At 43.8% G+C, this 27,611-nt stretch overlaps 1 protein-coding gene across 1 annotated transcript in view; it reads left to right on the forward strand.

Annotated features, from left to right (window-relative positions):
* Positions 1–16,052, forward strand: part of FARS2 (phenylalanyl-tRNA synthetase 2, mitochondrial) — a 209,364-nt gene extending 193,312 nt beyond the window's left edge. The window contains exon 7 of the mRNA XM_056854966.1: positions 15,914–16,052. Coding sequence (XP_056710944.1) covers positions 15,914–16,052 — 139 coding nt within the window. The remainder of the gene's footprint in view (positions 1–15,913) is intronic.
* Positions 16,053–27,611: the final 11,559 nt, after the last annotated feature.

The following is a 27,611-nucleotide window of genomic DNA, read 5'->3' on the forward strand; positions in this document are numbered from 1 at the left end:
CTCCTTGGCTCACCTGGGGACTGCCTTTTTAAAAGAGCTGCCAGGTGTGGGGCGACCCTAGGCTCACCCAATGCCCCCTGAGATGGGGCAGAACTTTGTGGAGCATGGGGAACTGGAGGGATTGGGCTATGGCATGGGGCTCCTCCTGTCATGCTCTGTCTTCCCACAATGCCTGAAAAGGTCGATTCCCAGGCCAGCATGGGCCTAAGAGCCAAGTGGCTCAACCAAGCAGCAGAGCCCTTTGCAGTCCCTTGGACCTCCAGGAATGGCTCAGAAGGCAGTGCCCCTCCTCCTACTGCCACTCCTACCCCATTCCAAGTGCCTTTCGAGATTGCACTCTCATTGCTGAATCTGTGAGCCATTTGCTTATGCCAAAATGCAGGATCATGTGCAGGACAGCCGCATCAGCACATTGTGATTTGTGAGCCAGTCCTGGTTACTGCACCTCTGAAGATACATGTGCCGACTATGTGCTAGTCATAGTTAACAGTCACAAAATGTACTATAGAGGTGAAATGCAAAGCCGCTGTCCAATGCCAAAATGGACTAAGGTGACAAAGAGTCACGTGCTATTCTAAAGGATCCTCTGAAGCCTGCCTCCACAACCTTTCATTTCTCCATTTTTTTTAACCATCCTTCTTGCACAACATTCTGGAAATGTCTGAAGATCCAAATTAAACCAGTGGCCTGGATCCTAATCCTTGTTTCCACATGTGACCTTTCCATTGCAGAATGTGTTCCTCTGGAACTGGTTTTGGATGAGCTGAAAAGTACCTTGCCAGAGAGGAACACTCTTTGCAGCAGAGGACTATGTCTACAATAGACAAATAGCAGCACAAGCAGAAACAAGGATTAGGGTCCCAGCCTGTGTATTTTGCACCATGAAAAAGTGTATTTGTGTAAGTTGTACCAATGGATGCAGTCTTTGGGGTTTTCTCTGCATAGAATTGAGATCCCCCCACCAACCTTGGTGGAAAGTGCATGCAACTATATCTGTCTGAGCAGATCGAGAATGAACAATTGCAGTTCAAAATGGCAACACCATATTAATTCCCCCTCCCACCAACCAAACCTGCAGTAACAGAAATAACAATCTGACATCATCACGTTTTGTTTACCCCCACCCCACTGCTGCTGGAGAGAGGCAAGGAAATTATGATGTCAAGCCTTTAAATTACTAGACATTATGGCAGACGGAGAAGAGCTCAAGATACAGCTACAGCCAAAAATGGCAATCCTATCACATCTAATTCTGTGCTGTTTCCTTATTTATCTCTCTGATGTTAAAAGCAATGCATCTCATAATCTATTTTTGTCGAAACCATGGTTACAGCTTGTGATCATGACAGAAGTAGCATTCTGCATTATTTCAAGGGGCAACGTTTTGAATGTTTGCTCTCTGTACAGTCTGCTGGGTCAAATCAGTGTAAAGACCCCTGGTTCCCAAAGTGTTAACCAAGGAATTGTATTTAAAGTTAATAGGAATGGCTACACACCGTCTGTCACTCTGATCCTGCCCTGTTTCCTTCCCACAAGGCAAATCTGTTTTAAATTCCTTTATAAATTCCCTTTTTAGCTCATTATGGAATACATTTTTAATTTGGCAGTAATCCAGTTTTTAGTATTACTTCTTTGTACCTGTTATTATGAACATGTAATTGGAGAAAAATGTCTTGCTAATTATTTATCACTTTGGGGTTTGATCTGTTTGTGATAGGGATGGAAAAGGCATCACACTTCAACTTGTGGTGAGATATGTATGGGTGTTGGCTGTGTCTCCATGCAACAGTCCAGCACCATCGTTTTGTAAGGCTTTAATAATAGAATTGGACATGTCGCTCAGTTCTACTAAATGGCAAATCATTTACTTGCAATTGGAAGGTGGTTGTTGTTTAATGTTAGATTAATTAGATGTGATGTGTTTAATTTTGTAGATTTCTAAGATTACTACTGACAGCCTTCTGCGGATGTGCCTTTAAAATGGGTTTTTGTAATAGGGGTCATACAATGAAATAATTAGGAATAAGGTAACACTCCCTGACCTGGATAGCCCCAGGCTAGCCTGATCTTGTCAGATCTCAGAAGCTAAGCAGGGTTAGCCCTTGCTAGTATTTGGAAGGGAGATCTCCAAGGAATACCAGGGTCATTAACTAGAGGGAGGCAATGACAAACCACCTCTGAGCATCTCTTGCCTTGAAAACACTACCAGGTCGCCATAAGTCAGTTGTCACTTGATAGCAAAAAAAGGGGGGGTAACAACATCGCAAAGCTCTGTGAACGGGCAAGGGCCTAGCAGCACCTTAACTCTGCCTAGCTAAAAATGTCTGCATGCTTTTCAGTGGTGGCAATCAAAGCTACTCTGCTTGATTTTTTTCCAAAGTTCCATAAACATTATCTGCCAAGAACCTGATCAAGTACTTATTTATTAATTAAAATATTTCTATCCCCCCCTTTCCCTTGGTTCAGGGCAGCTGACAGTTCTTAATTTGTTTTGTTGTTGTTTTAAGTTTGTAATTGTATCTCATGGCATTTGTCTGTCTCTTATGCCTTAAGCTGTCTTCAGGGCCAAAAGGAGGGTGTGCATTTTAAGACGAATAGCCAGTAGACAATGTACTTCCCAGGGCTCTACAGAGAACAAAAACTTCACAAAGGTTCTAATGCAGTGGTGCACCTCATCACATATAGCTAGGGTCGCCAGGTCCCTCTTTGCTACCGACGGGAGGTTTTTGGGGTGGAGCCTGAGGAGGTCGGGGTTTGGGGAGGGGAGGGACTTCAATGCCATAGACTCAAATGGCCAAAGTGGCCATTTTCTTCAGGTGAACTGATCTCTATCAGCTGGAGATCAGCTGTAATAGCAGGAGATCTCCTGCTGCTACCTGGATGTTGGCAACCCTACATATAGCAACCCTGTGGAAAAATTCCACAAGGGTTTGCCGAGTAAACTCCATTTTGAAAGAATAGTTGGGTAGAATGGAGGACATCCAGAGCTTGGGTCTTTGTTTCTGTGACTTCATACAAATATACTGGTATTATAGCAGCAGGAACCGGCCACCTTCTGTACTATGGCAGGTTGCCAGAGGAGAGAACTGCTGGTCTGCTCTCTACTGTGTTACAGCAACACCTAAATAGATGGCCAGAGTTGGTATTGCGATTACCGACTCAGCAGGAAGGAAATCACACACAGGCCCAATACGCTCCCACTTGGCCATAAAAAGCTGTTGGCTTCATTCAAGGCCTGAAGGGGGGAAACACTGAAAAGATCTATGTAAAAGGTTTTCCGAGATTAAAAAAAACCTGGACATATGAGGTGGGAAGAAGAAAATCTTCTAAAACATTTTCTTCTTCAAAATAAGTGAAATAATTTTAAAAGCAACGGAATCATAATATATCTCAACCTATTCACTCTTAGATCTGTGTAATGTTAGGGAGGACAGGATTGCCACTGTATTTGATTGGATTACTAAACAAGCAACATTAAGGTTGTGATGCTGCAAAAGGACTTTGAACAATGTGGCTGACCATACGTCATCTTCAGGTATTAGTAACAAGAAAGGCAGTCTGAGATTGTCAGCCATCTTGCTTCTGCAAGGTTGCAAGGTCTTAATGCCAACACAGCCTATCATGCCTGTTGCTTCTCTCTTGCCTCAGTTCCCTCATCTTCTGTGTTCAGTGAAATAAACTGATGAACATTAAAAAAAACACACAAAACCAGGGAAAGCATTATCAAATGCAAAAGAAGCTTCTTTCAGTTTACACGACCTTTCCATTTTCTGAAATCTGGGAAGCTCAAACTGAAAGTTCCAGTTCTGATTAGAAAAACAAACATGAATTATTCTTAGGATTGCCAACCTCCAGGTACTAGCTGGAGATCTCCTGCTATTACGACTGATCTCCAGCCGATAGAGATCAACTCACCCGGAGAAAATGGCCACTTTGGCAATTGGACTCTATGGCATTGAAGCCCTTCCCCAAACCCCACCCTCCTCAGGCTCCGCCCCAAAAACCTCCCACCGGTGGTGAAGAGGGACCTGCCAACCCTAATTATTCTATTATTTTTCAAGGGTATATTATTTACTGGGATATAGTAAAGAAGGAGCCCTGACCTGGATGGCCCAAGCCTGATCTCGTCAGATCTCAGAAGCTAAGCAGGGTCGATCCTGGCTAGTACTTGGATGGGAGACCTCCAAGGAATACCAGGGTTGCTGTGCAGAGGAAGGCACTGGCAAACTACCTCTGTTAGTCTCTTGTCTTGAAAACCCTACTGGGTTGCCATACGTCGCCTGCGACTTAATGGCACTTTACACACAGTAAATAAGGATGGATCATTTTATCAGTCTATGGTTATTATGACAGTTGCTGAATATGATGTTGAATTTTGGATCTCTTCCATGCTATTTTACATTGTAACGGAATGTCCAAATTGTATTGCTGATTCTTAATGGCATTGTACAGATTTGTTTCCTGAGACTTTTCTCTAAAAATATCATTGCTGTTCTGTGTGCTTGTGATAATGCTGATTCTGTACGATAATACACGTTGTTTCCAAGCCAAGATAAATCAAATGAACCATGAGATGGATCCAGAGGTACCATTCTGCCAACAGAACAGCTGTTCTGCCAATGCAACAGCACTGAGTCCTCTTCCCATCGTAGTAAGGTATTGAATAGGTTTTAATTAGGCCAGGGTATGGTCTTGAGGACAAAGCGATCCAACAACCTTGCTGAAACTGAGCAGGTCTGTCTGGTCAGTGCCTGGATGGGACACTTTCTGAGAACCTATATGAGTAGCATTGAGTTCCAGGGTGGAAGAATGTCAGGATATCAGTGTAACAAGTAAATAAAATGTCCTACAGCATTTCCAGTTTTGGGGTGATTAAATAGATTTCCCATGGTTTCAAACTTTCTGAAAAAGACATTCCGGTTGGATACTATGGACCATGACTTGTAGAGATAGATTTCCCCTACATTCCCATTCATCCAGAATTCCCCTGTGACCCTTGGAAAGGCAATTCTGGGGATCAGGGAACTCTCATGTCCCCTTGGACATGAGCACCTTGTGGACAAAATGGCAATCGGACTGGCATACTGCAGTGAGTGGTTAGGAACTGAGCAAAATCTCTTTCCTCCCTGTTCCCCCAGCATTGCTTTCTCTGCCAACTGCCTCTGTCCAGTTCTCTCTCTGCACGGCACCCCTCCCTATGCTTCATGGCATTTGGTTCACAAGGGTCCCCTGACCCCAGAGTGGTTGGTGTGTAGGTATTTGTATGTTTGGACTTGAATGTTTTTATCACATCCTTCCTCCAAGGAGTTCAGGGCAGCATGTAAGGTCCATTCTTCTTCATTTTATCCTCACAGCCCTGTGAGGATAGGTTTAGTAGAGTGTGAGTGACTGGCTCAACGTCACTCAATAAACTTCATGGTAGAGCAGGAACTTGAACTTGGGTTTCCCAGATCTGTACCACACTGGCTGATCGGTTTCCACTGCATCTATTTTGGGGGGACTTTTCTCAACTAGTTATAATTTTGTGAAGTTCATAAGGAATTTGTGCTTGTTCCCAGCCTAGCTTCATAATCTTACACGTTACCTTGATGTAGTTTTCCACTACAGTTGTGAATAGTCTGTTCCTTTTTGTTGTTGTTGTTGGCTGAAGATTCTCCAGTCTGTAGGTTTCTGCTTTTTTGGAAGCACTTCTGGTATAAAACCTTGGTGTCCGAGGTCAGCAGATGGCTGCATTGTTGTGGCAGCCAGTCTGTGAAAAGGTCTGTCCAGCTAAACATCTCTTGTCTAGCGCATACAGATGGTATTTCAGCAAAGTGACATTTTTGGCATAGTGTAATCACCTGCCTCTTCTACTGTGCAAGTGTTTAATGATCTAATTAAGGCTGAGGCTGGCAATTACATTTAAGAGGGTTGAAGAAAGATTCTGCTTACTGTTGTATGCAAGCAAACACGGGAGTATATCCAACCATCTGCAGAGTGGGACTTTCCGGCTCCCCTTCCTGCTGCAGGCCTCTGAGCCCACCCACCCCAAATCTTGTTCCTGAGCTCATCAGACCCTCAGGAACAGCGAAGAAGAAGAGTTGATTTTTATATTCTGACTTTCTCTACTACTTAAGGAAGAATCAAACGGGCTTACAATCACCTTCCCCTCCCCACAACAGACACCCTGTGAGATGGGTGGGGCTGAGAGAGCTGTGACTAGCTTAAGGTCACCTAGCTGGCTTCATGTGAAGGAGTGGGGAACAAAGTGGGGAGTTGAGTAGGGATCTGCAGTGGGAATCCCCAGCCACTCTTCTGCAAACAGAAATGCCGTTTTATTTTTGGAACAATGTGTCTGGATACAGATCTCCCTCTCTCTTTTTGCCCCACCTCACATCTAATCAAACAAGTTTTGCAGGGTTGTGAAATAATGCAAAGACCCACAAACCTTGCTTATCCAAGTCAAAAGAGAAATTATCGTTCACACCATTAGCAGTGTTTCCTCTTTTACACCACCTGCAGCTAGCTGCAAAAAATAAAAAATGGTCTCCAGCCTTAATCTGAGAAGTATTCATTGCAAACACATGTTTCAGGCAACCAAATAGATGATTGTATACGTGGACATCACCAGACGGCCAGTATAGAAATCAAATAGATTATATAATTGGAAGCAGAAGATGGAGAAGCTCTATTCTCTCGGCCAAAACAAGACCAGGAGCCGACTGCGGTACAGATCATGAACTGGTAATATCGAAAATCAAGATAAAGCTTAAGAAAAACACCAAAACATTCATAGCACCAAAATACAATCTAAGCAATATTCCGGAAGAGTTTAAAGACCATATAAGGAACAGATTTGCATTACTAAGTTCAAGTGAATGTAAAGCTGAAGAGCTATGGGTGGAAACTAGAGATATTATCAAGGAAGAATGTGCAAAGACTATTCCTGTAGCCAAAAGAAAAGAAAAAACTCGATGGATGTCTGAGGAAACTCTTAAAATTGCCAGAGATAGACGAGAAGCAAAAGTAGAAGGTGACAGAAATAGAATCAAAAGTCTAAGTGCAACGTTCCAGCGACTAGCACGTAGAGACAAAGAGACCTATTATAATAACCAGTGTAAAGAAATAGAAGAGAACAACAAAAAAGGAAGAACAAGAGATCTGTTCCACAAGATCCAAGAAATCAAAGGGAAATTTAAAGCACGGTTAGGCATGCTGAAAGATCAGCATGGAAATACATTAACTGAACAGGACAAAATAAAAGGTGGGAACAATACACTGAAGAACTATACAAAAGAGATGAAAGGATAAAAGTTCCTTTCCAAGAAGAATCTTTTGAAGAAGAACCTACAGTTTTAGAAAGTGAAGTGAAAGCTGCATTGAGAGCAATCGGGAGAAACAAATCACCAGGAGCAGATGGGATATCAATAGAGCTATTTCAAGCCACAGAAACGGAGTCCATCAAAATCTTGACAAGAATATGCCAACAGATATGGAAAACAAAACAATGGCCCACAGACTGGAAACGATCCATTTACATTCCAATTCCCAAGAAAGGAGACATCAAAGATTGCAACAACTATCGGACCATTGCATTAATTTCTCACGCAAGTAAAGTGATGCTCAAAATCTTACAGCAAAGGCTGTTACCATATATGGAACGAGAAATGCCTGATGTTCAAGCTGGTTTCAGAAAAGGAAGAGGCACTAGAGATCATATTGCAAATATACGCTGGTTACTGGAGCGTACGAGAGAATTTCAGAAGAAAATCAGCTTGTGTTTCATAGATTACAGCAAAGCTTTTGACTGTGTGGATCATGAAAAGCTATGGCTGGTTTTAAAGGAAATGGGTGTGCCACTACATCTGATTGTTTTGATGCGCAACCTGTACTCTGGACAAGAGGCCACAGTTAGAACAGAATATGGAGAAACGGAATGGTTTCCAATTGGCAAAGGTGTCAGACAAGGATGTATTTTATCTCCCTATCTCTTCAATCTATATGCAGAACATATAATTAGGAAAGCAGGATTAGATTTAGATGAAGGTGGAGTGAAAATTGGAGGGAGGAACATTAATAATTTGAGATATGCTGATGACACTACATTATTGGCAGAAAATAGTGAAGATTTGAAAGAACTACTGCTGAAAGTTAAAAGAGAAAGTGCCAAAGCAGGACTGCAGCTGAACATCAAGAAAACAAAAGTAATGACTACAGGAGAATTACACAACTTTAAGGTTGACAATGAGGAAATTGAAATTGTTCAAGACTTTCTATTCCTTGGCTCCACCATCAACCAAAAGGGAGACTGCAGCCAAGAAATTAGAAGGAGATTGAGACTGGGAAGGGCAGCCATGAAGGAGCTAGAAAAGATTTTGAAGTGTAAGGATGTGACTCTGGCCACCAAGACTAGATTAATTCATGCCATCATATTCCCTATTACTATGTATGGGTGTGAAAGCTGGACAATGAAGAAAGCTGATAGGAAGAAAATAGATTCCTTTGAAATGTGGTGTTGGAGGAAAGTGTTGCGGATTCCGTGGACTGCCAAAAAAACAAATCAGTGGGTTATAGATCAAGTCAAGCCTGAACTGACCCTAGAAGCTAAAATGACTAAACTGAGGCTGTCGTATTTTGGTCACGTCATGAGACGACAAGAGACACTGGAAAAGACCGTCATGATAGGAAAAGTTGAGGGCAGCAGGAAAAGAGGAAGACCCAACAAGAGATGGATTGACTCAATAAAGGAAGCCACAGCCTTCAATTTGCAAGATTTGAGCAAGGCTGTCAAAGATAGGACATTTTGGAGGACTTTCATTCATAGGGTCGCCATGAGTCGGAAGCGACTTGACGGCACTTAACACACACACACATTCATTATCACTGATACTGGGATTTTGGAGAAAGTCTTGTAGCACTCTGACCTTAGACTCTTTGCCAGCTCTTAAAATATCAAATGTGGGAATGCATCTCCCCCAAATTCCATGTTCTTTTAGGCCATTGTCCTAAGTCCCCTCATAATCAGACTGATCTAGAGGGAGAGAAGGATACCACACGTGGGTATGACTGAAGATGCTCCAGCCACATTTATTCCAGAATTTTTCATTGGGACTTAGTTGTCACTTATGTGGTTGACCATTGGAGGCTGCCTCGCTATACCTGTAGACTCGGTCAGCATCCAAAGGAGCTCTGGTGAACATTCCACTTGTTCTTACTGAAGTGTCATGAGCCAGCCAACACCTGACTTCGCAGGCTCAGCACCTAAGGAGGGTCTCCCAACTTTCCCATCTGACATTATGGAGCATCAGAGAATCCCAAGACCCAAAGACTGCCTCTACTGGAAAGTCCGCCTTGGCACCTTTGGAGCCAAACCCAGGAGCCCCTTCTACTGGGTTCTTAGCCCCTTCTACATAAGTTCTTAGCTACTGAGGAAGATAAATCATCCAGGGCAGTGGAACCAAATCTGACTATCAATCCCGACGGTTACCAGAGTCAATGCACACACAGCTTAAACAGACCCAAACAAGGTTAGCAGCTTTAGTCTCTGGCCCTTAAGAAACCTTTAAAAGGTATAAGAAAAGGAGTAGAACCAAGGAAGGTTGTCCTGCACATATTCGATGATTTGTGGGCCATATTAGAGCAGCAGCTCCCTTGCTGTCTTGAACGACTCAGGGACTTGCCAGTCCTTCTACTGACACCAGATTCTTCCCTATTCATTGGTCGATCTCTGCCTTTCCATGCATCCCTGTTTTGCCCATCAAATGTAGATCACAAGCCCTCTGGTGCGAGGCACACCATCAGCATCCTCTGTATGTTTGATACAATTCTTCATGCATTTTGGCTCTAAAAGTTTTATATGGCAAGAGGCATCAAATGCAACTTTATGACAGGGCTATGTTGGCATGCACACATATGCTGATGTGGATTTAAATCATATTTTGGTTAACTGTGTGGTGTTACACTTGCTTCTGCCTCCTTTCCGTGAGGTGGATGTGAGCCAAGAGCAATAATTGTCAGCTTACAATTTATAGCATGGTGTGGAGTAATCAAGAATGCTCTGTTGAAGGGGGTGGTTTGCAAGCATAAAATGGAGAGGAAACGTCAATTGTTTGTCATCTCTGATCACTTAGTAATCTTTTTTTTCTAGCAGAGGAATACCTCTGAGAGCCAGCGTGGTGTAGTGGTTAAGAGCGGTGGTTTGGAGCGGTGAACTCTAATCTGGAGAACCGGGTTTGATTCCCCACTCCACCACATGAGCGGCAGAGGCTAATCTGGTGAACCAGGTTGGTTTCCCCACTCCTACACATGAAGCCAGCTGGGTGACCTTGGGCTAGTCGCAGCTCTTAGAGCTCTCTCAGCCCCACCTACCTCATAGGGTGTCTGTTGTCAGGAGGGGAAGGGAAGGTGATTGTAAGCTGGTTTGATTCTTCCTTAAGTGGTGGAGTAAGCCAGCGTATAAAAAACAACTCTTCTTCTTCCTCTTCCTCCTCCCTTCTGCACATAAAGCAGATACTTCTTCTTCTCTAGCTGGGATAGCTCTACAATGATCATCCGACTTACTAAGTGGAGTAAAACCCCCCCCCCCGTGTGTATGTATGCAGAATCTCTTTTTTAGGGCACAGCAAAGAGCAGGCAAGTCTGCATACCAGGAGCTGATTCTTGGTCACTTTATAATTTCTTAAGTGCAGAGTATGTTCCATCTTGTTCCATGGGTGTAGCCATATTTCTACATTTCAAGGCAAGTAACGCACTATTACTATTACATAGTAACTATTACTATGTATGGGTGTGAAATCTGGACAGTGAAGAAAGCTGATAGGAAGAAAATAGATTCCTTTGAAATGTGGTGTTGAAGGAGAGTGTTACGGATTCCATGGACTGCCAAAAAAACAAATCAGTGGGTTATAGATCAAATCAAGCCTGAACTGACCCTAGAAGCTAAAATGACTAAACTGAGGCTATCGTATTTTGGTCACGTCATGAAACGACAAGAGTCACTGGAAAAGACAGTCATACTAGGAAAAGTTGAGGGCAGCAGGAAAAGAGGAAAACCCAACAAGCCACAGCCTTCAATTTGCAAGATCTGAGCAAGGCTGTCAAAGATAGGACATTTTGGAGGACTTTCATTCATAGGGTCGCCATGAGTCGGAAGCGACTTGACGGCACTTACACACACAACGCACTAACTATCCCATGGCTTTGAAGGGTAAACAGTATTGCAGGGGCAAAGCATTTACCTACAAATTTGACTGTGTTCTGTGAAGTTTAACCATTGATATCAGCTCTGCACTATTTACGAAACTCCCAATTCCTGGTTTGCCGTTCTCCATGAAGCCAAGTTGATGCTGCCAAAATTACACAAAGTAAACATAACCTCTTGGTTCAGCTGGTTTCTTTGTTGAGAGTCGTTTCTTCTCCCCTTCCCCAGAGGCATCAGAATCCATCAATATCTTTGCACTGTTTTTCTCACCACCAGCACAGGACTTTGCTGTATTTAGTGTTTCATTACTTGGAAGCTGCAGGCTGTTGAAGTATACACTGTGATGCTAAGATCAATTAAAGCTTAATAAAAGGGGAAAGAGGCCATGTGATTATAAACCGGATGGAGTTGTCGTAAGGTGCAGTTCAGGAAAATAATGTCTCCCTCACTCAATGTTAATCCTTTTTAGTTGTGGCCCCAGCAGAACCACATGACTAGTTCTGAGGCGTGATATTACAGTTGTTAGAAACATTGCAACAGTGTTCTCTGTAACAGTGGCTTTCAATATCCATCTGTCCATCAATCCATCACATTTGTATCCTGCTCCTCCACCAAGGAGGTCAGCACCCATGGTTCTTTCCCATTTTGTCCTTGAGACACTCCTGCAAAGTAGGTTCTGCTGAGACAGCCAAGGTCACCCAGTCCAGTGATTTTCAAAGCCAAGTGGGGATTTGAATCCAGGTCTGCCCAGTTCTAGTCCAGCACTCTAAACCATTCACCATACTGGCTTTCCAGGTATAGTTCAAATTTGTAGATGGCACAGGATGTGGAAAATGTCTACTAAAATTTTTCTGTTCACTTCTAGGTTACTACCAGTTAGCCCAGTTCCAAATGTAGAATGAATGGTAAATCAGCCATGAGATTATTAAAATCTTTTTCAAGGTAGCCGAGCAGGGATTTGAGCCCATTTCCCCAGGCCTCATATTGTGACCTACCTACTATATCATACTGGCTCTCTGTATACAAACAATGTCACCATAGGAGCAAAAATTAAGAATTCAGCTACAAAGGTTTTACATGAATAACACTGCAATTCTGAGAACACTTTCCTGGGAGTAAACCCCACTGAGTAGGCTTCAGTGGGATTCTGAATAGACAGGCTTAAAGATTGCACTTAAATGTCTCCTGAACGGCTGTTAATGGTTCCTCATCCTCTCAGAGAGGAGTGACAAGTGGAGTGCCTCAGGGATCTGTCCTGGGACCTGTGTTGTTCAACATCTTTATAAATGATTTGAATGAAGGAATAGAGAGGATGCTTATTTAATTTGCAGATGATACTAAATTGGGAGGGGTAGCAAATATGGTACAAGACAGAGCCAGGATACAGGAAGATCTTGACAGGCTGGAGAACTAGGCTAAAACTAATAAAATGAATTTCAACAGAAATAAATGTAAAGTTCTACATTTAGGTAGGAAAAAATCAAATGCATAATTTTATGATGGAGGAGACTTGTATTGGCAGTAGTGTGTGCGAAAAAGATCTAGGGGTCTTAGTAGACCATACACTGAACATTAGTCAGCAGTGTGATTCTGTAGCTAAAGAGGCAAATGCAATTTTGGGCTTTATCAACAGAAGTATAATCTCCAGATCACACAAAGTGATGGTATCGCTTTACTCTGCTCTGGTTAGACCTCACCTAGAGTATTGTGTTCAGTTTTGGGCACCACAAGTTAAGAAGGCTGTAGACAAGCTGGAATGTGACCAGAGGAGGGCAATGAAGATGGTGACAGGTCTGGAGACCAAGTCCTATGAGGAAAGGTTGGAGGAGCTGGGTATGTTTAGCCTGGAGAGGAGATGACTGAGAGGTGATATTATAACCATCTTCAAGAACTTGAAGGGATGTCCTAGAGAGGATGGTGTGGAGTGGCTTTCTGTTGCCCCAGAACATCAGACCAGAACCAGTGAGTTGAAATTAAATCAAAAGAGTTTTCATGTAAACATTAGGAAGAACTTTCAGACAGAGTGATTCTTCAGTGGAATAGGTTCCTTGGGAGGTGGTGGGCTCTCCTTCTTTGGAGGTTTTTAAGCAAAGGCTAGATGGCTATCTGTCAGCAATGCTGATTCTGGAACATAGGCAGATCATGAGAGGGACAGCAGGAAGGGTTGCGTTAGTGTTTGGCTCTGTGGTTCCTTCTTACATGCCCAGGGTAATGCCGATCCTTTCTTACATGCCCAGGGTAATGCTGATCAGAAAGCAATTTTCCTGCAGGCCAGATTGGCCAGGGATCCTGTAGGATTTTTTGGGGCCATCTTCTGGGCATGGAGCAGTGGTCACTGAAGGTGTGAGGAGGAGATAGTTATGAATTTCCTGCATCGTGCTGGGGACTGGACTGGATGACTCTGGTGGTCCATTCCAACTCTATGATACTATGATTCTCTCACACTCAGTCACACCCTTTGTTTGAAATCAGTCATGATTTGCCATAAATATGTTTTTGGGGCCATAAATATGTTTTGGGGGCCATTTTATGCTTACGTTCTTGGTTCAGGAACACAGAGATTATCACTAAGAGTTATTGTTTGCTATCAGAATAAACTGTCCTCTCTCATGTGCAGTCTGTTCTGTATGTAAGTTTCCAGTTACTACAGGTTGTTATAGGATGGTTATTATGATGTTTGGGTAGCCACCCCCACTGAGCTCTCCTCTCCCGGCATAGAAGAAGAAAAAGAAGAGTTGGTTTTTATATGCCGACTTTCTCTACCACTTAAGGAAGAATCAAACCGGCTTACAATCACCTTCTCTTCCCCTCCCCACAGCAGACACCCTGTGAGGGAGGTGGGGCTGAGAGAGTGTGACTGGCCCAAGGTCACCCAGCTGGCTTCATGTGTAGGAGCAGGAGTTCAGCAGATTAGCCTCTGCTGCTCATGTGGAGGAGTGGGGAATCAAACGCGGTTCTCCAGATCAGAGTCCACTTCTCCAAACCACCCCTCTTAACCACTACACCACGCTGGCTCCCCAGGGGCCAGAAAGTCTCCTTCCTGAGCACAAGCCCCTGCCGGACAGAGGGAAACCTCAGCATCTGGCTTAACCGCAGCATCACCACTGAGCTAGCTGGCCTGGCAAGTGAATTGCACCACCACCCTGCCCGTGCAAGAGATGGCAGAGATGGGGCAGGAATTGGGCTGCCAACCTCCAGGTGGTACTTGGAGATCTCCAGCTATTACAGTTGATCTCCAGACGACCAAGATCAGTTCCCCTGAAGAAAGTAGCTGCTTTGGACAGTGGAAGCGATGGCATTATATCCTGCTGAGGTCCCTCCCCTCCCCAATCCCTGCCCTCCCCAAGCTCCAACCCACAAATCTCCATGTATTTCCCAACCCAGAGCTGGTAACCCTATACAGCAACCTCCCCAAGGCCCTTTTATCCTCTCAGTCTGCCCTGCCTGATGTTTGCAGAAAGTAGCTTTTCAAATATGTTCTTGAAGCAACAGATTATTGCTGGGTGGAAGCAAGAAAGCCAAATGGAGGTATTTTTAAAAGTATGAAATTGGTTTGACCAAAGGGCTTTATGGAACGGGGGTGGGGGGGGACCCTGAGTTTGCACATGTTTCTTTGTGATCATGACAATATCGTTTATGTGGACAAACACCCATCCTTTTAAATACGAATGAGACTTCAAAATGTTCACAATTATTCAAAGTTGTATTCATTATTAGAACTATCCCATCACTTGCACTGAAATACATAGGCACTTGTTGTTGCATTGTTGGTCATTCTCCTAGAAGTTAGTTTTAGCTTTTGGGGGGTACAACTTGGAGCACTACCAAAATTGTAAAACCAGTAAACCAGAAGTCATGATGGAGCACATAAACGGATCCACGGGTACCACAGGCATGAGACTCTCTACACTACCACCTCCGAGTCATAAGAACATAAGAAAGGCTCTGCTGGATCAGACCAAGGCCCATCAAGTCCAGCAGTCTGTTCACACAGTGGCCAACCAGGTGCCTCTAGGAAGCCAACAAGATGACTTCAGCAGCACCATCCTGCCTGTGCTCCACAGCACCTAAGATAATAGGCATGCTCCTCTGATACTAGAGAGAATAGGTATGCAGCATGACTAGTATCCATTTTAACTAATAGCCATGAATACCCCTTTCCTCCATGAATATGTCCACTCCCCTCTTAAAGCCTTCCAAGTTGGCAGCCATCACCACATCCTGGGGCAGGGAGTTCCACAATTTAACTATGCGTTGTGTGAAAAAATACTTCCTTTTATCTGCTTTGAATCTGTCACCCTCCAGCTTCAGCAAATGACCTCGTGTTCTAGTATTATGGGAGAGGGAGAAAAACCTCTGTACACAGCCATTTACATTCCATCTTAGGTGCTAACCAGTTCAAGCCCAAGGACTTCAACATTGTCTTCCCACTGGCACATTTGTAGAGAGCCATGCATCCAGAGGTATAAGATTTCAAAGCTGTAGGAAATGTTAAAAGATGAAAAAGTGAGATAATTGTACATTTTAGAAGCATGTGTGGCTACAAAATGGATTTTACTGCTCTCTCCACTGTAAAAGTTAATTATGCATTACCAAAGGGAGTTGATGAGTCTAATTCCATCCCTTGTACAGGTTACTTGAGAAATATAACTAACAACGTTTCAAGGAAAAGCAGGGGCTAACTCCTAATTTCTTGTAGAACTAAAATCCGACTTCTGGTTTCTTGTTTTCCAGAACAAAAAGGGTCAGCCATTGTTACCGGATAACTTACCGATGCTTGGAGAGGACCCTGACTCAGAAGGAAGCGAATCGTATCCATCAAGCCATCGAGGAGTCAGTTGTACGGGAGTTAGGAGTGGAAGGACGATTTTGACAATGTCGTTTTGAATTTGTCGATTTTCGTTTTTTGTTCCTTCTGTTAAAAGCAATCTCCATCATATTGAAGCCTCTTGGCAATAGTGTAACTTTCTGGTAATAAAGATTAGTAATACAGCATTTTCTATTGATGTTAATAAATACCTTGTCAAATAATCTTTGTATGTTATTAATTGGCTCTTGCAGCTATAGTCAATTGTAAACAAATCTGAATTGTTTTTATATTGACGGGATGCACTCATGGTAAAACCTCAGGCCCTATATTCACAAGCCTTCCATGAATATCTTTGAATTAGGGCAGAAGTAGGCATTAAAAAGGAAATATGGGGGCAAATATGGGGTTCCCAATCCCTTATTTTCCCTCACAGTACTAATGTGGGAGATAAAAGGACATTTGTAGGCAAGAGGACAATGCTGAAAGCATCTCCTTCCCACCTAGGGTTGCCAACCTCCAGGTAAGAGCTGGAGATCTCCTGCTGTTACAACTGATCTCCAGCTGATAGAGATCAGTTCACCTGGAGAAAATGGCCACTTGGGCCATTGGACTCTCTGGCATTGAAGTCCCTCCTCAAACCCCACCCTCCTCAGGCTCCTCCCCAAAAACCTCCCGCCAGTGACGAAGAGGGACCTGGCAGCCCTATTCCCACCTGTTCTGTGCTGCAAATGTGCATCCTCCCAGGTATTTTAGGATGTTGTTGAGTTTTTTCTTTTCCTGAAGGCTGGCTTTCAAACATAAAATGAGCTGGGCAGGAGGGGATAAGAACATAAGAAAGGCCCTGCTGGATCAGACCAAGGCCCATCAAGTCCAGCAGTCTGTTCACATTGTGGCCAACCAGGTGCCTCTAGGAAGCCACTAACAAGACGACTGCAGCAGCAGCATCCTGCCTGTGTTCCACCGCACCCAAAATAATAGGCATGCTCCTCTGATACTAGAGAGAATAGGTATGCAGCATGACTAGTATCCATTCTAACTAACAGCCATGAATACCCCTCTCCTCCATGAATATGTCCACTCTCCTCTTAAAGCCCTCCAAGCTGGCAGCCATCACCACATCCTGGGGCAGGGAGTTCCACAATTTAACTATGTGTTGTGTGAAAAAATACTTCCTTTTATCTGTTTTGAATCTCTCACCCTCCAGCTTTAGCAGATGACCCTGTGTTCTAGTATTATGGGAGAGGGAGAAAAACCTCTCCCTGTCCACTCTCTCCAAACCATGCATAATTTTATAGACCTCTATCATGTCTCCCCTCAGCCGCCTTCTTTCCAAGCTAAACAGCCCTAAGCGTCTTAACCGCTCCCCATAGGACAGTTGCTCTAGTCCCCTAATCATTTTGGTTGCTCTTTTCTGCAGGGATGACCCGGGGAGGGTTTGTAGTTGACAATGAGTGGGCACAGAAGGAGGCAAACTTGCCTTACTCCTGCTAGCCCATCTGCAACTTTCAATTTCTTCCTGTTACATCTCCAAAAATGGGGATAGGTATTATGCGCATAAAGGCTTGTGTTGTGTTGTTGAAATGGGGTTAGGACTCTGTATTCACCAAGATCACTTATAGTTTGGCCCTTAGTTATTCCCTCTCAGTATTCATTTCCACACACTGATGAGTCTGGGGAGGAGAAAATTTTGCTGACTCATAGAAAGTTGGGGTTGAAATGAAATTGGAAGTCCTGTTTCCAAGCCAGTGGAATTAGCATCAGAGGGAAATTTTATACAGAAATCTAACTAGCAACAACAACAAAGCCTTTATTAGCATCAATCCTAAATCAGAACATGTTGCAAAAGCTTTAAGAATTCTTCCTCAGAAGGAAAGCTCAAGCAATAAAATAAAACAGTTTTTGTTCAGGGCAGGATGGTGTTTACCAGGCATGATGCTGAGTCCTGGCTGATGCTGTGGTGTAGTGGTTAAGAGCGGTGGTTTGGAGCGGTGGACTCTAATCTGGAAAACCGGGTTTGATTTCCCACTCCTCCACATGAGCAGCGGATACTAATCTGGTGAACCGGGTTGGTTTCCCCACTCCTACACATGAAGCCAGCTGGGTGACCTTGGGCTAGTCACAGCTCTCTTAGAGCTCTCTCAGCCCTACCTATCTCACAGGGTGTCTGTTGTGGGGAGGAGAGGGGAAGGTGAATGTAAAATGGTTTGATTCTTCCTTAAGTGGTAGAGAAAGTCGGCATATAAAAATCAACTCTTCTTCTTCAAGTCTGAAGGTGATGATGGAGGAAGTCCCCTGCAGATTAATTAAACCAGGGGTCCCCAACGTGCCTGCCAACACCTCTTCTGGTGCCCACCAAGTGTTTTTAGGAAGTGGGTGGGGCCAGGTAGGACTTTTGACCAGCAAGACGTCTGGTTGACTACTGGAGATTTGATTGGCTGTGCATTTTTTAATGTTGCTTTGGCAGCAGCTCCCACCACAGCACAGGGATCTGCACTGTGTTACTGAACTTAAGATGTGGCAATCATTTTGTGGCTGGCTCCGCCTCCTGTGGCAGCCATTTTGTTGCTGCGCCCACCATGCCGTGTCAGAATTCCAAATGTGTCTGCAGGCTCAAAAAGGTTGGGGATCCCTGAATTAGACTGTGATCTGAGCTTTGTGCAAAAAGATCTTGGAATATACAAAGTCATACTAGGATACATAACAAACCTGCCGTTTAATTTGATCTATCTGGTTTCTTGTATAGCAGTTAGAAGAGGAAACAGTTATGGATTACCCACAAATTGCTTTGCAATTGCTCCACTTCAGAGTCCAGTGAGTTCTATCACAAACTAACATTCCTGGTACAGTGATGTTAATCTGAAAATGGCCATGCATCACTCCAGTCAGGACTTTATCTCACTATTCAGATTACTGTTCTAAGCTGGATGTCATCTGTTGTTGGCCCATTTTGGAATAAGATGGGTGTTCATACAGCTCATTTCAATCCGTCTATGAGCCATCTCTAAAGTGCTCTTGCTAGTTCAAACAGCACCATAATTGTTTTCCTGCCTTTTTTGCTGGTGCATACTTTTCCGGCTATTTTTTTTACCATTCTGAGATTTGCATTATAGCACTATAGCGCTATTACACAAATCTCAGAACGTTTAAAAAAACAGCCAGAAAAGAATGCACCGGCAAAAAAAGGCAGGAAAACAATCGCGGTCCTTCCCAAAGTGCTCCAGGCAGTTCAAACAGCACACTGGAGTGATTCAGAGGCGCAAGGAAGAACTGAAAACGGTTGAAAGCCGTTTTCATAAAAAACGGCTCAGCCTCGCTTTGTGAATGGGACACAAGCGGCTTTGTCTGAACAGGTAAAAAAACCCGTTAGCAGCCGGAAGCCAAACTGGTTGTGTCTGAATTGACACAAAAAATCTATTAGCAACCTGCTGCTTAAACGGATTATAAAGGCAGTTTGAATAGGCCCTGAGTTATTTACTGGCTGAAAGAAACAATTGTCTTGGATCCTTTTTTGTCTGTGGCGTGCATGGTCTCTCCCTCTCTTTCTCTCTCTCTCGTATTGCTATATCTCCCTGTTCAACAGAATATTGCCAAAATTGGTTTTCTCAGAAAATGAGCAATGATACACATTGTATGCCACACACTCAAAGAATGAATGTCTTCATTTTTGTTAATATCTTCAGTCCTTATTGTCTCCTTTATCTTTTTATTATCAGTAGTAAAATCGTGGGTATTCCTCAGATCCAGAAATGGATGGCTCCCTCAAAGTGTTATGTCTAACAATCTCAGCACAATAATGCAGTAATGGTCTAGGTGAAATCTTTCCATGAGTGTTTCTAGCTTGGGTCTCCAATGGAAACTTACCTTGAAATGATCATCCTGATTTGGACTTAAAAAAAACAAAAAAACCTCTTCTCTGTGTTGCTTTTCTTTTCATTATTACTACTATTATTTTTGAAAAATCCAGGCACTATACCACTTAAAACTAACGACCGAAAGTCCAGTCAAGGTCTGAGTCTATCCAAGCATCAAATATTTCTTCTCTTTCTTTATCGCCTGAAAAAATATATAACATTTTAAATAAATTATTCTTTTACACAAGATTTTCACTGGAAATGGGAATTATTTATTCCAGCAATTTATAGTACAGTTATGCTGCTTCTATCATTCTAAATTAAAAGATAGATATAGATATATATGATACATTCATGCACGTCCCAGGGTTTCTCCAATCTTTGTGAAATCTGCTTTACTGCTTTAAATAAATAAATATGGTGATTACTTCCCAACATTACACCAGCATGGTATAGTGGTTAAGAGCTGTGGTTTGGAGCAGTGGTCTCTAATCTGGAGAACCGGATTTGATTCTCTAGTCCCCCACATGAGCAGCGGACGCTAATCTGGTGAACCCAGGTTGGTTTCCCCACTCCTACACATGAAGCCAGCTGGGTGACCTTGGGCTAGTCACAGCTCTCTCAGTCCCACCCACCTCATAGGGTGTCTGTTGTGGGGAGGGGAGGCGAAGGTGATTGTAAGAGGGTTTGATCCTTAAGTGGTAGAGAAAGTCGGCTTTTAAAAACCAACTCTTCTTCTTCTTCAGAGGGTGAAGCTATTTGCATTCTTGGGGCAAAGAGAATGTATTCTTCACCCCTCGGTCATGATAACGCTGTGACAGGGCTCTGGAATACTGAACTATTTGTCTGGCTGTATCGCATTTTCTTCTTAAACTTGTTAAAAGTCATGTAGGCAGCTAACAATAGTAATGCTCCTTCTACCTATACCAACAATAGCCAATGGCTTCCTTTATCTAGAGGTAGACTCAGATGCAATTTGAAGCTGTATCTTGGGTCTCTGATAAATGGTAAATCATAAGCTTGCACAGCTGGAATATTTCATTCTTAATTATCACTATTATAGATTATTAATAAAGGTGTTTACTTGCTGTTGCCCCAAGCCATTTGTCAGGGGACAGCAGAGAAAGATAGAATAATTCAGGATTACAATTAAGCAGGCCCGTAACTGTCTGTGCTTCTGCCCTGCAAATGTAAGTGTTCTAATGGGGACACCAAAGCAGCTGGTTTAGACATCTATATGGCTGGGAAGATCAAGCTGGATGGAAGCTAAGCCACTCTTATCATCCACCATTGCCGTAGAGAAAGGGTTTCAGCTCTCCTCCTGCTCATAATGGGATCTAAGTCCCTCTCCCCTTTGATTTAGCTGAGTGACCCCTCCCCACCCCTGGCTGTACTAGTTAGGGTTGCCAGCTCCTGGTTGGGAATTACCTGGAGACATTGGGGGCAGAGCCTGAGGAGGGGAGGGTTTGGAGACGGGAGGGACTTCAATGCCATAGAGTCCAATGGTCAAAGAGGCCTTTTTCTCCAAGGGAACTGATCTCTATCACATGGAGATCGGTTGTAATAGTAGGAAATCTCCAGCCACCACCTGGAGGTTGGCAACCCTACCACTAGTCCTACCACTAGTACCACTGGCAAACCTTGAAGCAAGTCTGCTGGGTCCATGGCTGAGGAGTATGAGACAATTATGATGTTACAAAGATTTATATCTTAAAACTGTTTTCTCTCTGCTTAGATGCTTAACAGACTTTTTTGAGGTGGGAAAGTCACTACAGTGAGGGGATTCAACCCACAAAGTGACATGATAATATGTTCAGAGCTGGTGTGTCATGAGTTTTGGCCTGGGAATCCCCTGGGTTTCTCAGGCTCAACCCCTCCCCTTCAATATAATGGGAGGTTTACTTACTGGGTTGTTATAAAGATTGCAGGGATAGTGTACATGAGGTCCTTTGGACACTCAAGGTATATTATATAAAAGCTAAATATTAATGTTGTTGTGAAAAGGATAGAATGCATTCATAAGATTCTTAGCACATATTAATCCTGAGGATAAAAATTACCTTGTTGGGATTTTTCATCTCAAATATGGCCCTGTGAATCAGCACTGAAAGAAGTGAGTAGAGAAAATAACCTAGGAGCTAGTTCTTATACCCGTTGAGAAGAAACTCACTATATAAAATAGAAAATCAAGGTCTTGTTTTCTTTGTGGCGTGGTTAGAAATGTTCGACCCTGCAGTGGTTGCTTTGACTAAGGGAGAATCGTCTCTTCTTCCAAAAGAAATTAAATACTTCATGATGTTTCCTGCTGCCAGAGGCCCAGAGCTACTGTGAACCTTTCCTTTTCAAAGACCAAGCAATACCACCTGGAAAAAAAAAATCATTTTTTTTTTCATCTCTGGTGCTTTCCCTTTCCAGCTTAAAAGTCTTCGTGGCAACTGTTTTTAGAATACTTTGGAATGCCTGCTGAGTGTGGCAAGAAATAGGTTTTTCCCAATTCCAGAGAATAAAGAGGACTTTAAAAAATAAAAGGCACTCATATCTAGCAATTCCTAAGTGCTGTAGTTTTTAAAAGAAAAGGAACCTTGTTTAAAACCAGAATGTTATTAACAGGAGCTAATGATATTGCTTGTACGAGCACACATCCTATACCAACGTTTGCAGTTTATGCAATTAAATGATTGTTCAAACGTTGACAGGGATTAGAGTACATATTTTAACTGCTAATTTGAACTGTAAAAGGCCATCTTGCCTGCTGAGCTGACCTGGACAGTTGTCTAGGGCTGGAGACAATAGCCCTTGGTACACAGATAATTTTTTTTCTCAGCCAATTGCCTCTAGGCAGTCGGGTTTTACAGTTTTTTGATTTCTACAAAACCTGTTTACCACAGGCAGTAATGGAATGAGTGGTGTTAGGCGATGCTTTGAGTCCCAAAATACTGTCAACCGCTGAAAAAAATGTTCATCTCTCCCAGCCTTTGGTTAATAAGAGGAGGAATGAGAAGCCAAATGGCCATTAAATTCAAAACATGGGATTTGCATCTCTTGATTTGCATTTCTTGATGCAAATGGAATGTAGTTAGTTTGCATTGGTCCTCAGCAGCAACCATCAGTGTGGTGTCCTTAGGAGCCATGGTGCCTACCAATGGGCTTTCTGGCACCCGAAGACCTAGGTTTGGCTTGTCTCCACCTCACTGGAGTAAGAGAGTCTTCAGAAGTACCCAGGGGGCAGCACCTTTTTGCCTGCAAGAAGGACCCACTCAGGAACAATTGCTTGGCTTGCAACTTCCCAACATTATGTGATGGGCCCCAGCATCCTATGGCAACCATTTTGTGATGATACTCATTTCCCAGCACCCTATGGCAGCCATTCTGTGTACATGGATCAGTAAACCATATACATTGCCTTGAGCTTCTTGGAGGAAAAGTGGAATCAAAATGTGATAGATGGAAAAACTTCATACCAATACCTGCTCTTGGGTCAGGTCTAGGGTTGCCAAGTGCCAGGTGGTGGCGGGCAAACCCCCACCAACCCACCTGGCCACCCGCTGACCAGCTGAGGGTCGGTGGGCAATCTGTGCAGGCAGGGACAGGTCACTTCCGGTTTACACGCATAAGTGCTGCATTGCAAAGGGCCGGTTTCCACTCAAACTCTGGGAGTTGGAGTGGTAAAGGCCTGTTGCGATGTGGCACTTCCGGGTGTAAAACGCATCACAAGGGGCCATTTGAGTGGAAAACGGCCCCTTGTGGTGCGTTTTACACCCGGAAGTGCCACATCGCAACAGGCCTTTACCACTCAAACTGGGAGTTTGAGTGGAAACCGGCCCTTTGCAATGCAGCACTTCTGGGAACGCGCGACCCCCCTACCTCCACTCCAAAAACCTCCCGCCGAAGAAGAAGAGGGACCTAGTAAGGTCACACTATGGCCATTTATGCAGGGCCAATTTTGATGCTCGCTCAAAGCTCTTTTTTTAAATGCGACCTTTAAAATGCCTATTCAAGGTCCCGACGCAAAAGGAGAAATTCCACACACCCCACTCACCTGCTCCTTTGCTCCTTCCATTACCAATAGTTGTTTGCATAGCTAAGCCACGGCTGTGTGATTTTGCATGCTTCCTTCAGGGGATTCTTCGAGGCAGGGGCAGAGCAAACACAAAAGCTCACGTTAAAGGGACTCTTAAGAAATGTGAAGCAGGTATGCACCGGCTTTGCAGTCACTTCCTGAATGACGGTTCAGCGTGAAAAACTCAAAAAAATATGTGATGTCACATCCCAACGTTTACTAGGCAGACTTTTGTTTATGGGGTGGTTTGCCAGTGCCTTCCCCAGTCATCTTCCCTTTACCCTCAGCAAGCTGGGTACTCATTTTACCGACCTCAGAAGGATGGAAGGCTGAGTCAACCTTGAGCCGGCTACCTGAAACCCACTTCCGTCGGGATCGAACTCAGGTCGTGAGCAGAACTTGGACTGCATTACTGCAGCTTACCACTCTGTGCCACGGAGTTCCTATATAAAATTTTTAGTACTACAAAATCCAAGCTGCATTATAATCTCGAGCAAAATGCACAAGACTATTTATGTAACCTTCAGACTTAAAAAACAAATCCATGATTTTTTTACCAAAATCTAAGCCAAGATACATGTGTAAAATGCTCAGTAGCCTGAATTGAGAAAGTGTTAAAGAATCAAAAACAGCCCAAATCTGAACTCCCATGAAAACTTGCTCCTTAGAGCCTGACAAATGGAAATGGAAATAAATGTATCGCTCAGGTTTCCTCCACAAGGAAAACATTGCACACACAGTCGGTTTAGGCAAAAGGGAAGGAAGGAATTAAAAGTCCAAATCTGTACATGCATTAATGATCCCTACCTACCTGGATCGGGGCAGAAATCGTGACTCTGTTGTTGCAGTTTTTTCACTTTGACTTGGCAAATGTTTAGCCCAATGCAAATGTCTCAGCGGAGCTAACCTTTCCTCGGCTGTTTAGCTGCAATTGTGTGTCTCACTTGGCCAACATCATTGTACTGATCCAAAACCCTCAATTTGGCTTCTGAAGTCAACATCAAGCGTGTTAACTTATGGGCAGGAACAAAGTGCTACTTGCTATGCTTTTGTTCCTACGCAACAGTCTTAGATCTGAAAACTCAGTCTTTCTGTCACTCTTTTCCCTAGCAGGTAGGCACATCCCCAGTGAGGAAACAGCTTGCTTGTAACATTCTGCACAGCCAAATTTCTTCCTACATTTCAGAGTTCCAATTGACCTTTTCTTTTTTTTCCCCAGGTGGGACTGATGCACAAATAATTCTCTGCTCTTTTTGGGGTTTGTATGTTGTTTTGGTTTGCAATTTTTCTACCAAACGCTGCCCGTTCATGTTTTAGTCTTTCCCCCTCCTCCATCAGGGCATGCATGTGCACTTATAAATTCATTGCAAAAAAGCAACTTGTGATTTTCCAGCATACATTAATAAAACACTAGAAAGAAGTCTTGGTGTGATTGACATGATTGTGCCTACGGTTATATCAACATGGTATCTGTGTAAGGTTGCCAGCTCCGAGTTGGGAAATACCTGGAAATATTTGGAGTGGAGCCTGAGGGAGGCGGGGTTTGGGGAGGGGAGGGACTTCAATGCCATAGAGTCCAATTGCCAAAGCAGCCATTTTCTCCAGGTGAACTGATCTCTATCGGCTGGAGATCAGTTATAATAGCAGGAGCTCTCCAGCTACTACCTGGAGGTTGGCAACCCTGTATCCGTGTGATGTTTTACCTTTGCACAAGAGCACAATTGTGCTTCAAGAAAATGCCACTTCAAAAGATTTTCAGTGCATGCAGTCATATCAAGATTGCTTTTTTGCAGTGTTTCATTGCAACCATATAGGTAACTGGGGTGGGGGGGAAGCAAAGAAACAAGGTATTGAATGCTTCAGCAGTTCCAGAATGAATTTTAGAAATTCTTCTGCTTAACTCACAATTAAGGATGAGTGGAGTGCAGTGTGACCTGCTAAAACAATAAAGGAGTGAAATGGGGTGTGGGGGTGACATCCGCTCAATTCCATACAGCTTGCAGTCAAGAAAAGTTGCATTTGTGATGTGATGTTGTTGGGGAGGAGCGGGAAGCACAAGGAGACGGCACAGCATGTTCCTGCCTTGCCAGGGGTGAGCCCTCTGTTGCTGTAACTGATGTTATTCTGTTTTAAGGCAATGCTAACTAAGATGGTGCTAAGTAAGGCCATTCCTCCTCCTCCAAGACTCAGGCTTTTTTCTTTCTTTTTTCTCTCTTTTTTCTTTTTGGTAGCATAACATTTTAGAGAGCAGAGATGAGGAGGCCAGGCAGGGATTGTTGCAAGGCTTTTAATGTGTTGTTCTAATCTCCCCACTTTGCAGAACTGCATGTCGTGAGAAGACAAAAGAGCCAGTTGGCAGTGCATTTACAGATCTCTGCACTTCAGCAGATGTGCTTTCTGCGCGGATCTCTGCCTGCAGCGTGCGAACAAAACCTACATCAGGAACCAGGCGGCTGCCGCCAGAGCTTTTGGATGCTCGGCCCTTCAGGAGATGTACTGTTCCAAATCAGGAGCTGTTAGGAGCCTTGGAACTACTACGAGAGGCGAAGTAAAAGTGCTGAACAAATAACTCTGCCCGCTCCAGTTCTGTAGCTTGGTACACGATTGTGGGGAGAGTTTACTAGAGCCCAGTTCACAGGGCCCTTTCAGTAACCAAGCAAGCAAGCGTAAGGCCTCCATTTTGAGCGGACTGGTGCTGCAGCCTGCAGGGAGATTCATTCTGACGTTTCTCTTCCTTCTCCCCTGCAGTCCTCCGAGAACAAAGACAGCCGGCCCACGGGAGATCAACTTTTACTTGCTCCTTTATTAACTGATGCTGTGGTTGTAATACAGTTGAAAACATCTCTGGCGCCGCACAGACAAGTGCATTGAAGGAGTCAGGCTTTTACATATGTCTATATGTACACCCCTCCTCACCCACAATTCACAAGGGGAACTTAAAATCCAGGCCTTATTAAGGGAGAGAGGGTCAACTGAGATGAACTCTGTAATGTTAAATAAAATATTTATAATGCAACTACCTGGGAGTAAGTAATAGCTGGAGATCTCCCGCTACTACAACTGTTCTCCAGCCGATAGAGATCAGAACACCTGGAAAAGCCTCATGCCGGCACTTCCGGTTACACAGTTAAGTGACATCATCTCGTAGATGATGCTGGTGCTGCCCCCAACCCCGCCTCCCTAAATCTCCCGCCGGTTGCAAGGTGAGACCAGGCAACCCTAAGAAAATGGCTGCTTTGGCAATTGGACTCTATGGCATTGAAGTTCCTCCCATCCCCAAACCTTGTCCTCCTCCGCCCCAAAAATCTCCAGGTGTTTCCCAACCCGGAGCTGGCAACTCTACACCACGTTGGGGATCACTGAACTAACCCTGACCCTGTTTGGACAGTTGAAGAGAGACTGTATGCATAGGGCTGATCTTGGCAGTCTGGAGATCAATTGTAATAGCAGGAGAGCTCCAGGTGCCACCTGGAAGTTGGCAACCCTAGAGATGATGTCACTGCTCCAGTTCCCAGTCCTTCCTGTTTCAATAATATCTCAGCTTTTGAAGAGGAGCAAGAGAGCTTCTGGCCAAGCAGACTGATCTGGCATGCTGTCCTTTCCCCTAGGGTTGCCAGCTCTGGGTTGGGAAATATCTGGCGATTTGGGGGATGGATCCTGGAAAGGGTGGGGTTTGGGCAGGAGAGGGACCTTAGTAGGGTATAGTGCCAT

Source organism: Euleptes europaea, chromosome 8 (genome assembly GCF_029931775.1).
Source record: "Euleptes europaea isolate rEulEur1 chromosome 8, rEulEur1.hap1, whole genome shotgun sequence".
Taxonomy (NCBI): domain Eukaryota; kingdom Metazoa; phylum Chordata; class Lepidosauria; order Squamata; family Sphaerodactylidae; genus Euleptes; species Euleptes europaea.